Source organism: Poecile atricapillus, chromosome 21, assembly GCF_030490865.1.
Source record: "Poecile atricapillus isolate bPoeAtr1 chromosome 21, bPoeAtr1.hap1, whole genome shotgun sequence".
Lineage (NCBI taxonomy): Eukaryota > Metazoa > Chordata > Aves > Passeriformes > Paridae > Poecile > Poecile atricapillus.
In genome coordinates, this window is record NC_081269.1 from 5,543,168 (window position 1) to 5,556,013 (window position 12,846).

The 12,846-nt window shown below is 53.4% G+C and overlaps 2 protein-coding genes across 3 annotated transcripts in view; both read left to right on the forward strand.

The window, feature by feature from the left end:
• SMG6 (SMG6 nonsense mediated mRNA decay factor) overlaps positions 1–12,846 on the forward strand; it is a 104,653-nt gene that overhangs the window by 26,930 nt on the left and 64,877 nt on the right. The window lies entirely within an intron of this gene.
• Positions 2–10,951, forward strand: LOC131586830 (uncharacterized). The gene is made up of 2 exons (XM_058854061.1): positions 2–4,425; positions 4,463–10,951. The coding sequence occupies exon 1, from the start codon at positions 1,459–1,461 to the stop codon at positions 2,392–2,394; it is 936 nt and encodes a 311-aa protein (XP_058710044.1). The 5' UTR covers positions 2–1,458; the 3' UTR covers positions 2,395–4,425; positions 4,463–10,951.

A 12,846-nucleotide genomic window follows, 5' to 3' on the forward strand; every position in this document is an offset into this window, starting at 1 on the left:
AGGGGAAACTGGACGGGGATCAGCCACTCCCCGTGCGGAGAAGGGTGGGGGACACACCAGATGGGGAGGTGGGAGTGGTGGTTGGATGCCTGTGGGTGTCAACACAAAGGGAAGAGGACCTTGGCTGGGCCTTTGGAGCTGGCTGTGGTGTCTGAGGAGTGAGGAGGTATCGCATCCCCCCGGAGCCTGAGTCACCAGCACGGGAGGAGGACGCTGCTCTATGGCTCTGCCTTCCCAGTGTTTAAGCTGGGCCCTGCTCAGTGCCTGTGCTGGCACCAGAAGGGCTGGGACAGTGTCAGGGGCCTGAGCTGTTGGCTGTGGCTGCCTGTGTCCATGCAGGTGGGTGGGGGATGTGATGCCACTCTCTGAAACACTGATTTGGAGCCTGTGCCCCATGTTAATGCAGAGAACAATGCAGATCCAGTGTTAATTACTCTCCCCCCTCTCACTTCATCCACCCAGCAGCCTGGCTGGTCTCTACTATTGACAAGTTTAATGTGCTGGGTAACAGAGATGCCACCAAACCAGAGCCTCTTCACTGAGTTCAAAATGATGCTTCCAGGGATTGTATTTTTCCCTGTGTCCCCTCCAACACGCACCTGGCAGCAGGTACCCAGGTCTGCCTGAGCCATGAGTTTGGGAACAGGGATGAGGCTGCTCTCCCTGGGTGGGAGGAAGCAGCATTTCACATCCTGATACCTTGGGATTTAGATCCCAAAGATGAAGGTCTCCAGCTGATGGATTTCAGCTACGGCCAGCAAGTGGGCAATCAGGCTGAGCCCCAGAGAGCTGCTGCTGGAAGATCCCTCCCTTGTAAGCTGGTTGGCCACTGGTCAGGCTGGTGGTCAGTGGCCAAGGTCAGCTGATGGAGCAAACTGGTACTGGCTGGAGGGCTGGGAAGTGGCTCCTGTGTGCTGTGCCGGCCTTGCAGGCACTCTCCTCTCCTGGAGGGAGCTATCAGTCCCACTGGTGAGGCAGCCATGCCCTCCTGCCCGCCAGATGCCAGCCAGCAATAGCATGTTTATCTTTGAGCTGCAAAGTACTTTGTGATTATAAGCAAATGCCTCTGCGTGACAGTAATTATTGTATTCATAATATTAATAATACCCCTGGTAGGTGAATTAGTAGCGGTGTCTGTGCCACAGACAGGAGAGGGTGGGAAGGAGAGGATGAGATTTATCTGGGATGGATGGCAAACCCCCTTGGCAGAGCTGGAAGCAATCCCAGCTTTCAAACCGCTGGGCTGTGCTCGTCCATCCATAGCTGAGTTGTGGATGTGTGTGAGTGACAGAGGGAGTGCTTTTTATCTCATGAAAAATAAGTATTCTCAGAGTTTTCTGCCTCCTGTGTGGGTAGCTGCCAGCTGCTCCCATCTTTTGGATCTCTGGAGAAAGGAAACCTGTTTGTGCAGGCCGGGGCCCGCGGGCTGCGTGCGGAGCAGGTGGCAGTGCTCATGGAATGCCTGCAGGTCGGATGGCACCACGGCTGCCATGTGATGCCAAGGGCCCTTCAGGGATTTCCCTGAGGGCTCTTTGCTCTGGTGACCCTGAAACATTGCTGAGAGTGTTGTTGGCAAAGCAAACCCTGCTGTCAGCGCAAATGCCCCGGTGGTCTCAGAGCGCTCGTACGCCGAGTGCTGGCACAGCACAGGTTGGGCTCGCTGCCCACGCTGCCATGCTGGGAAGAGCTGGGTGCAGATGGAAATCAAAAGCAGAGCAGCAAAGGGTCTGGAGTTTAGAAGGAAGGCAGGAATGTTGGAATGGTTACCGAGTGCCCTGCGTGGAGCAGGGGTGCTGGCTCGCTCCCCGGTGTGTGGGCTGCTGTGGGCAGAGGCCCTGCGGGAGCAGGCGGCAGGAACGCTGTCGGGAAGGTGCGGGTTTCCATTTCCCAGCACATGAGTCACCTCCCTGTGCTGCAGCAGCAGGGGCAGCAGCGGGAGCCAGGGGGCCGAGCCGCCCCTGTGGGCCTGTGGGAGGCTGGCGGGACGCGGGGAGCAGTCCCACCCTCCTGCATCCCAAATTGCCAGGAAGCGTTGCTGGGGAGCCGGCTGGAGTCAGAGCTTGGCTGTGTCCACTCCACAGAGCTGGATCTAACTTTGCAGTTGGACCAAACAGCCTCTGGAGATCTCCTCCTACTGAAATGCTCCTGCAAATCTGGGAGCAGAGCGTGGCTGTGTCCTTCCCATCACACAGGCTTGACACTCAGCTTGCAGTAGCAGGAGGAGATCCGTGGGCTTGGGGCTGGGAGGGAGATCTGAGCCTCTTTCCCCTGCTCTTTGGGGTTGTTCTCTTCAGGGATAGCTGCTCCCTCCCTTCCCTGCTGTATTCCCAGGTCTCTGGAGCCCCAGCTACGCCTGAGAAGTTTGTAAATGTGCTTGTTGCTCCATGGCTGTAACAAATCCTTGGTGCTGAGATACAGTGGTGCTGGCAGTCGTGATGTGGTGTCAGTGGCATAACAGTCACAATGTGGGGAATTCTATTAAATAATTAACCCCTGAATAAGAGCTTTTAAGTAGAGTCAGGTATTAAGAAAAAGGAAAGTTAACAATTAAATGCTGTGTTAAGCACCTGTCTTCCCTCTTACTTACACCAAACACAATCCTGCCCCATCTCAGCCTCAGTTTCTCCCATTTTTGGATTATGCTTGGTCTGTCCCAGACCTTCAGTGAAGCAGTGGGCAGCACAGGAGGTTGGGACTCATTCATGATAATTTATATCTGCTGCTCTTTGCTTTTTTACTCCTATTCTTTCGCTGTGGTGTGGGTTGGCTGTGACCTCTCAGGGGTGCCCCTGTCCTGGCACGTGTCCCCCTATGGGATTTGTGACATGTCCTCTGTGTCTCTGCTCCCAGCCACTGCCACTTTGTCATAAACCAACCAACCGCAAGGTCACCATGTGCTCTTCTGACAGGATGACTTTTTCTGTGCTGTGTTTAAACTGGTTTCAAAACCAGCCAGCTGTGAGCAGCACGTGGCATTTCACATCCTCCTCCCACGCAGGTCACTGCTGTGGTTACCTGAACCCTGCAGTGGGTGCCAGGGCTCAGGTAGGCACCACCAGGGCTCTGTGGCCTGTGCCCAGTGCAGCTGAGCTTGCCTCTCCCCAGAGATAGCACCAGGCACGCTGGAGCTGGTCTCAGCTGCCTGTGCAGCCGGGCAGCACTGGGAAGATCCTGGGAGATGAATTGGGTCTGTTGTTTTCTCTGACACAGGAAGCCAAAGAATTCCCACATGAAGTGCATCCCCTGCTGTTCAGCATCAAACAGTGTGTTCCTGCTTTGTCCTGGGAGAAATGCAGCCAGTGAGGGTCCCGCTGACCCGGCTGCCTCCTCCTGTCAGGAGCACTTCAGGTGTGAAAAAGCTTCTTGCAGACCTCAAACCCACGGGGCAAGGAGCGCCAACCCAAGGCAGGGAGGCAGAGAGAGGTGGCCACTCTACATGGCAGAGACTTGCTGGTGCTTTCCAGGATGGGGCATAAGTGGCTAAACAGTGTTTTGGGCCATCCTGGGCTCTGGCTGGGACGGGACCGTAGTGGGGTGGCCCGTTTTAACAGTTTGGTAGCCATCTGCACAACCAACTCACAGAGAAGTTTGGATCCCTTTATCCTGACCACAAACACTCCAAGAATTTTAATTTTTTTTTAATTCTGTAATTTGGAGGAATAAAACTCTGGTTTCTGAAAAGACTAATTGAAGCCGTGCTTGCGGCAGGGGCATCTCGGTGAGTGGAGAGAGAGAAACCCCCTCCCAGCCCATCTGTGCCCAATTTACTCCGATCTGGCCTCACTGAGGCTTTTTTCTTTCTCTCTCTCTTTAATAATTTGTTTTATAATTCCTGGAATCAAACCCATCTCAGACACACTGTTTTATTTTACTGTATTATTGGATTATACTTCCTATAAATCACTGGATGTTATTCATAGGCCACCACCAGAATAACTTCCCCTCTCCCCCCCCCCTCGATGGTCCTGCATTCCAAACAAGCACACACCAAGGTGGGGGTGCAGCAGCACGGGGCACCCTAGAGACACTTCCCGGAAATCCCAGCAAATTTGCCTGGCTGCGGGTGTGAAGCATCAGGCTGCAGCACCTGGATGCCTTCTGGCACTCTGGGCCGGTCGCACTGTGCCGTGTGGAGGTTGTTAGGAGGTCGGGGTTAGGTGGAAGTGGAGAGGGGAGGGGGCTGCCATATGTGCATCCTCAGCACATGTAGGGAATGAAGTTGCATCCCCCAGGGCCGAGCAGAGTCAGGGCACAGAGGCACAAGGAAGGTCTGGCCAAGTGCGTTGCTTTAGCTGAGGATTGGGAAAGTGGAAGAGCAGAGGAAAGTGACAGTTTGGGCAGGGTGACCCGTGCATCTGCTCTGCCAAGGGCAGTGGGCGAGGAGGAAAACCAGCTAGCCCTGGCAGAGGAACTGTGCTGATGCAGGTTGTGAGGCAGGGCCAGGCTGGGATTTGCTCTGCAGACCCTGGCTCTGTTTTCTTGAGCTGATGATCCATGGCTGGATTCTCTGTTCACGGTGGTGTCAGCTGGGAAACCTTGAAGGCTCGTGCAGAAAGGGAGGTTTCACAGCAGCAGCTTCAGAGCAGTATCTGTGGCTTTTGTCACACCACTGTCCTCAGGCCAGGGCTGAGCAGGTCCGTGCTGCAGGGGTTGGAGAGACTGCCTGGCTCAGAGAGGAGCTGCTGTCACACAGCACGTGGCCCTGCTTGCTCCTTGAACACTGACACCAGCTTGGGACGTGGATCTTGCCCAAGTCTTGATACACACAAGGAAAGATGTGTAGGTCAGTGCAAATCCCCTGCAGCGCTTAAGCAGGTACGGGACTTCCTGTTTTCATTGGAGAGGACAGCTCAGAGCCCTGAGATGAGGCTGTGCTGTGGTAACCAGCAGCTGGCTCCGCTGCCATCCCGCCCTTCTCGCAGCCCTGGGCTGGACACAGCAGGTCTTGCTTTGCTGACCACACCTGCTCAGGCTTGCAGCCTGAACCCTTAAAATATCCCTGGAGATGATGCAGAGGCTGGTGGTGTCTGCCCTCAGCAGAGCCTCAGCTCTGACCATTGCCACGAGCTCATTTCTGCCACTTGGACCCAGCTCTGCTCAAAGAGCTGACTGCAGCATCAGAAGAGGCTCAGAGGAAGCACCTTCTGATCACCTGTGGCAGCCTCATCTCGATGTCTTCTGATGAAGCTCTAACCACATCTTACATGTTGGAGCTGACAAAAGGTGAAGACAGTCAAATGCAAGAGAGTCCAATGCATTTGCCTGAGTTTAAAAATAGCAATGCTGTGGGTAACTGCCTTGGTTTGGTGGAGTTTTAAAACTAGACACAAAAGAAAGCTTAATAAACCTCAGGCTGTAGATAGCAGCAGAAGCAACTTGATCTTTCCCTGTCTGGGGAGCAGAACTGAGTCCTTTTCTCTTAATTCCCCTCTTCGTGCGGTAAATACAGACTTCAGCTGTGGGCTGTGACACCTTTGGGCTAAACCACCAGGAGGCTGATGAAGATGTCACACTGCTGGGCTGTGTCTGGGGGTTGCTAAGTATCTGCAGCCTGTGCTCCATTGAGAGCAGAGCCTGAGGTCCCTCCACCTGCCTGGGGGACTCGGTTTGTAGTGCAAAGCCCACTTGATGCAGGGAGGCTGGAGTTGAGCAATTTGACATCTGGCTTTCTCTGGGTGCTGGGGCTTTGGTTGATGTACAGCAATTGTGGGCTGAGGTGTGTGCACTGAAATCTCCAGCTGCACCTGGCAGTCGCTGTGTGACTGTCCCTCTGGGACTGGGCAGTGCTGCCTTTAGCAGGGTGGTGTTAAGACATAACACTTCTCAAGGCTTTAAGTTTGGAGGAACTGGATGTTTAATTTATCCTTTCCCTCCTTTCACATTGCTGCTTGTATTTGCTTTGCATTTGACTGGTAATCAGGAGAGGAAACCCAGAGGAGGGCTGGGTGATTCTGGTGTCCATCCTTGCCCGTGCTGCCTGCCTTGCACAGGGGCTCCTGGCTGGAGCAAAGGGCTTTTACACTGAACCTGCTGTTTAGTGATATCTGCAACTCCCTGTGTCCAGACACAGCCCAGACCTTGAGATGTGTGAGCAGGAGGAAGGGTTGAAGTGGTGCAGGGAGTGATACCTGCATTGCTCATCTCAGGAGCCACACAACTTCCCGTGCTGAGCCTCCTAAGGGACACGTACGTGTCCAGAGATGGCAGCTGACCCTCCAGGGTTTCTCCCCTGAGCCACCGGGAGTGTTGGAGGTTGGCACAGTTGCTGGGAACTGTCGGCGCCTTTCCCTTCAGGGAAGGAAGCTGTCTCGGACTTGAGACACATCAGTAAAGTTCAGGTAAAATAATTCTGGCCCAGACGTGTCTTCAGAGTCCTGCTCTCGGGCTCTTGAGGCTGGTGGCAGCAATGTTTAGACCAAAGTCTTCCTTTGCTTATTCCCCTCTGTTTCCTGTTTAAAAGGCAGATTGTCACATATTTGGGGATTTATTTACCGTAATTGGAGTTATTTTCCTGGCTGCTGGCTTCTGCCCTCTGATGCAAGACTCCTTAGTGAAATGTGTGTCCAGAAAGCCATGTGACTTTTTTTCCCCTTGCCACAAGTGCCAGCAGGAGATGCAATAATCAACGCGCTGCAGGGAATTTCCACTGGCAGTTCAGGTTTCTGAAATCTAGACGTTGGCTTGGGAGGCAAAAGATTGGGCAGGGCTTTGTGGCAGGGAAGGGAAAGGTTTCCAGCAAAATTGAGTGTTTGCTGGTGTGTCAGACTCTCCACTCCTGCCCTCCAGCTCAAGTGCAGCAAAGTCCCCATCGAGTGGTGTTGGATGAGCTTGCTGGGGGCTTCTGCCTGGTCTGCCTGTCACACAAGCACATCCTTACATTTGTCCTTGAAGCTGTTCCACAAGGTGATACCAGGATCTCATTTCAGGGCAACAAATTGAGGGGAAATGATTTGTAAACACAAAGCCTGAGTCTGTTTTAGAGCCAAGCTTCAGCAGCCCAAGCAGCAAATCAGGACAGAGTCAGTGACAGGTGAGGTGAGGTTGGAGAGGCTTTGCTGTGGTTCCAAGGCATGGCCAGCTCTGCAAACGCTGAATCCAACCACTATTTAGATGAAGAAGCAGCGTTGCTGTGTAAAATGAAAGGCAGGAAATGGAGCAGTGGCACACTGTGTCCATCTGTCCTGCTGTGGAATGAGAAAGGGGGTGCTGAGGCAGCTGTCCCAGGCCTCTGCATCTCCCCAGCTTTGGTGGTGGAGAAGGTGGGGTGCCAGGGAGTCAGAGTGAGGTGCACCAGGTGCAGCAGCTTTGGTGAAGCTTTAGATGTTTGCAGCGTGACAGGAAGTCCTTTTGCTTTTAAAGAGATATTTCTGATTCTTTAATGTGCCTTGCACCTTTGATTTCCTCACGCTTTTAAGTCAATTACTGTATTTCTGTTTAATTCTTTGAGAGAACACTGTATAATTAGACTAAGTATGCTGCTTTGTGAAGTTGTGAAACTCTTGATTGAGCTTGCGGGGCTGTTTTATAACCTTCCAGGTGTAGGCAAGGAGGGCAGGTTTGGGTGCAGCCTGCCAGCTTGGTGAGAGTAGTTCCTTGCCAGGGGCTGCCCCACGGGCTCATCCCCTGCCAGCTCCATCCTGCCTTCCTCTTTTCATGGGCTGCAGTCACTCTGGGAATCCTGTGCCTGGTGCTGGGGGGGCTTGTTGGGATCTCTTCTTGCCTCAATGTTGAGATCAGGAACGGCAGCACAGCCAAGGCTGTGCTTGTACTCTTGTGTGTATCTGAGGAATTGAACAGGTTTAGGGGTGGAGAACTTTTATTTTCCCTAATTGGGCTGTGTGTGCTATGCAGCACAGAGCTGGCTGTGCCTGTGCTAAGTGACAGGAGGAAGGTGTGACCTTGAGGTGTCACCCTGGCTGTGTGATGCTCACTCCAGCTTCACTGAGCAGGACAGTTTAACCCCGGCTGAGTGACAGCCCTGAAGATCCATGGGCCATCCCTAATGGAAAGGTCAACTTTAATGCTGGTCATTGTGGCAGGTGATGGCCATGGTGGCCTTAGGGCTGGCTGGTAGGTGACACACAGAGGGCACAAGTGATTTGTCTGCCCCCGAGACTCTCAGGTCCCACCCCAGAGAAGCAGACAGGAGCGTGTTGCTGTGGAATGGGAAGGAGATACCCCATGGGGATGGGTTTGGCTGTGGAGTTTCTCCATTCCCCCTTCTCCCATCCCTCCTGGGATCATCTGGCCCCCTGACCCAGGCTCAGTGAACTCCCGGCGCTTCTCCGCTGGCCCCGGGGCGTCTTGCGAAAGCAGCGCCTGCTCTGCGGGTGATGGCACGGGGATGGAGAAGGAGGCTCCGGCTGCCAAAGGCGCGTTGGGAACAGCATAAACCCTTCAGCCCGAGGAGCCAAGGGCTGACAACCCTCGTGCCTGGTGCTGGGAGCGGAGCTGGTCCCGCCCGGGGGGCCCCAAGCGCGCTCGGGGCCGTGGCGGAGAGCGGCCAAAGGCGGCCACATGGGCCCGGGTGGTTCTGGAAGCAGGCGCGGCGGAAGTGATGCTCCCAGAGCCATCTGCACGGGGAGCGGGAGACGCGCCCCAGCTGGTGCGAGGCCCTGGCAGCCCCGGGAGCTGCCGTCTGCTGGGCTTTACTGCTGTCTACGTTGAAACACGGCTCGGGAAAGGACGGGAGGGGGGTCGGTGGCACGGTGCCAGTCCCGGTTCTCCTGGCCTTCTCGTTCCTTTCTCCTCCTCCTCCTCCTCCCTGCTCCCTCCAATGCTTTAAAGTCACATTTCCAGGCCAGACATAGAATTAATCTCTGGGCACTTCACATTGCTGGCAGCGCAAAGCAGGATGTGGGATCTTTTTTTCTCTCTCTCTGCGTCTTGGCTGACTTTTTTACCTCTCGAAGAATTTGGAAGGGCCGTGAGATTCCCCCCACCCCCCCTCGCCTCAGTGCCGTGCAGTTTTTCAGCACGCTGATCACCCTGCTGTGGCTTCACCCTAATAGATTTCATATGCTGACACAGTTGACATCAGTACCAAACTATTTTACATGTGATCTGGTGTATTTCCTGAGGAAATCTGCAAGATATTTATTAAGAACTAATAAAATAAACCTCTCCATGAGCTTTTAGGTAGTTTTCAATTTTTCATGTCTCTCTCGTTTCCTCTTATCAATGAGTTTCTATTTTCTCCCTCCTCTCTGACCATTGCAGAAGGAAACAAAAATAAATGTTTTAAACCGTTCCTGAATGGACACTGGGAATATTTCTGTAGTGATGTATTAGCAAAGTCGTATTTTTAGGGCTGTATTGTCAAGACTAAAAATATCCCGCTGCATGCATCCTTTTTATAGGGCTTTGTGTGTGTGTGTGTGTGTGTGTGTGTGTGCTGAGCGTTGTACAAGTTTGCACCAATGTGCAAAGGTCTTTGTACTACTGCAGCGTTGCCTCCCCATCACAGCTGGACTCCATTAGGCCTTGGAAATTAGTGTAATCCTGGTTAAGAAAGGGAAAAAAAAAATTAAAAAAAAAAATTAATCAATCTCGCAGAGCCGCGTTTCCCCAGCTGAGCCAGGATACCTGCGTGGCAGCCGCGCTCCAAAGGGCTCCAGCAGCCGGGGTTTTGCCATGGCTTTCCTGCCACGGAGGGTGTTCCCTGATGGAGAGCAGCGGCTCTGCTCTCCCTGCTTCCCCTGGAGCAGCCGGGCTCAGGCAGGACGGGCCGTGGGCTGCAGTCACCCAGTGGGTTCTGCTCAGTTGTCACAGCTGGGAAGCCTCTGGGGCTGTGCTGTGCTGGCAGCAGGGAGCAGGCTGGATGCTTCGCGTTCTCAGAGGGATTTTCTGCCTTTCTGCCATTTGTGTCTCCTTCAATTAAGTGCGATTGGAACAGAGAGAACCAAAGGTGGGCGCCGGGCTGCGAAGCCGCCTCCCCTCTGTGCTGGTTGCGGGGGGACCTCTGTGCCGCGCTGGGGGGCGGCTCTGCTTCTCCGTCACGTGTGATTGATGCAGCCCTTTCCAAACACCATTTCCCCTCCGGCTGGCGTCCGTGGATCCCGGCGTGGCGCTGTGGCCGTCACTCCTGTCCCCAGCAGCAGCCTTGCGTCACGGGTGGTGGGAGCAGCGGCTGACGGGGGCCCTGACGGCCGGGCCAGCGCCGTGCGCATGGTACACGCTCTGCGCTCCCCCTCCATCCTCTCCGTGTGCTCGCGGGCTCCTCGCCGTAGCTTTCCTGTCTGCTGCTGTCTGGAGAGCCACAGCCTCTCTGCTTCCTGTAGAGCAGTTCAGCAAAAGCAGTAATTAGGGCCCGTAAAAATTTATTTTATTAGCGAGAAGTGTTGGTGGGTAATTGGCCATAATTTGAACCCAGCCAGATTGGAGATTAATAAAAAAAATTTCATATATATATATATATGTATATATATACACATATTAAAAAAAAAAACCAAACCACAGAGAGATCTTTTTACCAGAAACACCAGGGCTATGAGCTGGAAACCCTTCCTGAGACGGGTGGGACAGGACGGGCTGGCGGCTGCAGAGAGGGCGGCCAGCAGCGAGCGCCCGTGCTGTACCCGTCCTTGAGGGTGTTTGACACTGGCATGGGAAGAAAGGAAACCTTGTTTTCCAAGAACTCTGTTCTTTCTCAGCTTGATAAGCATTTAAAATAAAAGCTGCACAATTGGAATTGGCAGAGCATCCTCATTCTTTTGTCTGTCTGTTTATTTTTTTCCCCTCATCCCTCGACATGTGTGCTACAGCCCAGGGTTACTACACCCCGTGGAACCACAGGCCTGGAACTCTGCAGGCGCGCGCTGAGCTCTGCCCACCCCCAGCCTGGCTCTTTGAAGCCTGGCAGAGCAACAGAGATCCAGCCCCGACCCTGGCAGCCTCCTGATGGCCAGGGCACTGAAATCTTTGACAAAACATGAGTTCTCAGCCCCTTTCAGCTCCCTCTTCGCTCGCAGGACAGCAAACCCAGGGCTGTGGCTGGAGCTGGAGCACTGGTTTTGGAACCGGGCTGTGACTGCGCTATATGGACCCGATGGCTTTGGTATTTATAGGCTTGGTTGGAGCAGCTTGAGCGTGGCCAACGGAGCGGGAGCGGCTTGAGGGCCGACGCTCATCCCGACGGAAAGCGATTGGAGAACTCCCCGCTCCGGGAGGACGGAAGAGCCAAGCCCCTCTGCACTCATGTCACGCGCGGTTACTGCTGGTTGAATCACACCAGGGAGTTACTTCAGGCTACCAGCCCTGGTTGTTGCTTTGGTGTAAGTTACTCGGGGCGTTCCTTCAGGTCCGTAGTGCTTATTTTTTGCTTGGCAGCCTCGGGGCTGGGACCTGGTGTAGCCGTTTCCCAAGGAATATTTTTGGTTTGAAAACTGAAGGTCAGCAGTTCGCAAGGGCTGCGCTTGGAGCCAACTCTGTGGTTCGCCTTGTGCCACCGGGCCAGCAGCACTTGAAATCCTGATCAATTGATCTGCAACAATATGAAACCACAAAGGGTGACTGCCAGTTAAAACTCCCTGTCTCGCCCCATTTTCCCCACCCAAAGTGTCTTTCTGCCCATATCCCCTTTCTTGCCGCCTGCCTCCCTCCCTCCCTTTCGGCTGTGTATTGGAGTTTTTGTCTATCTTTTTCCATCTCTCTGTCTCTTTTCATAACAGTTTTTAATAATGTTTTAGTTAGTTCCAGCCTTTTCCCTCAATGGATCCCATTGGAAAATACATTTGAAAGGAAACAGTTATACACTTCCCTTCCTTTGAAACTCTGTTGGCACCTTTTCCAGTGCAGTAAACCATACAACATGGATTTTCAAAGTTTCCAAACACAGACATGCTGGCGTTAAATTTATGAAAAAATATTTTATTCGGCTGTATAGTAACTATGAGTCTCCGAGCTGCTGGTCACAGTGAAATCGAAGCTCGCTTTGGAACTGCAACAGGTTTTCAAATCTCTGCAGGAAACGGTGCTGGAGCCCACAGCTCCCTCGTGTCCTCCTGCCAGGAGACACAGCAGCAAACAAAAGGGGTGCTGGAGCAAGGCAAGCCCACCAACCCCCAGCACAGCCTTTCCTTCTGTATGGCCATGCTGGGAATGCTGCAGCAGCAGTAGCTGCAGGGGATATCACAGTTGTGCCAATCCTATCTCAAATCACGGGGGAAAAGAGGAATTTGACATAGAAGTGTGATGTCTTACGCTTGTTAATGAATGTGGGGGGTTCAGGCTCTTCAGTTCCTGAGTGCCAGGAGTGTGGCGGGGGCTCCGTCGCCTGTGTGAGCCCCCACGTGCGTTGGGACCCGAGGCTCCATGTGAGTTGGAGCACTGAGATCGTATTTTCTAACAGGGGCTCGGATGTTAAACTTCCTGGAATGGTTTCTCTGCGTGCTGCGGGTTTGTGCCTGTGGTCGTGGCCCTTTCCCGCAGGGAATCGCTCGCTCAGCACCTGAGAACCTCCCTTTGTGTGGCACTGCTTGGAGCTGAATTTTTTCCAAATTTCTACAGAAGACCACAACCCCCATTCACCACCAGAGGTCTGGTGGGTGAGTCTGGCTGTATCCTCGTGAGGAGCATTTTGAGGGGTTGTTTCCAAACAGAGAGAGCCTCAAAGGCTGTGCCCAGTGGCACTTGAGGTGTGATATAAGGCACACAAAGCCTCCTGTGATAGACAAGATGATGTCAGAACAAAGAGATTCCAGGCTCAATTTTCCTGTTGTCCTTTTGCTTGTAAGTATTTCTTTCCATTCTCATGAGAGTTTTCCAGAGAAGCCACTGATTAAGCATTATCTTCGTGCTTGGTGCCACATGGAGTGCAGGAAAAGCTACAAGATTCAGGTCCAAATA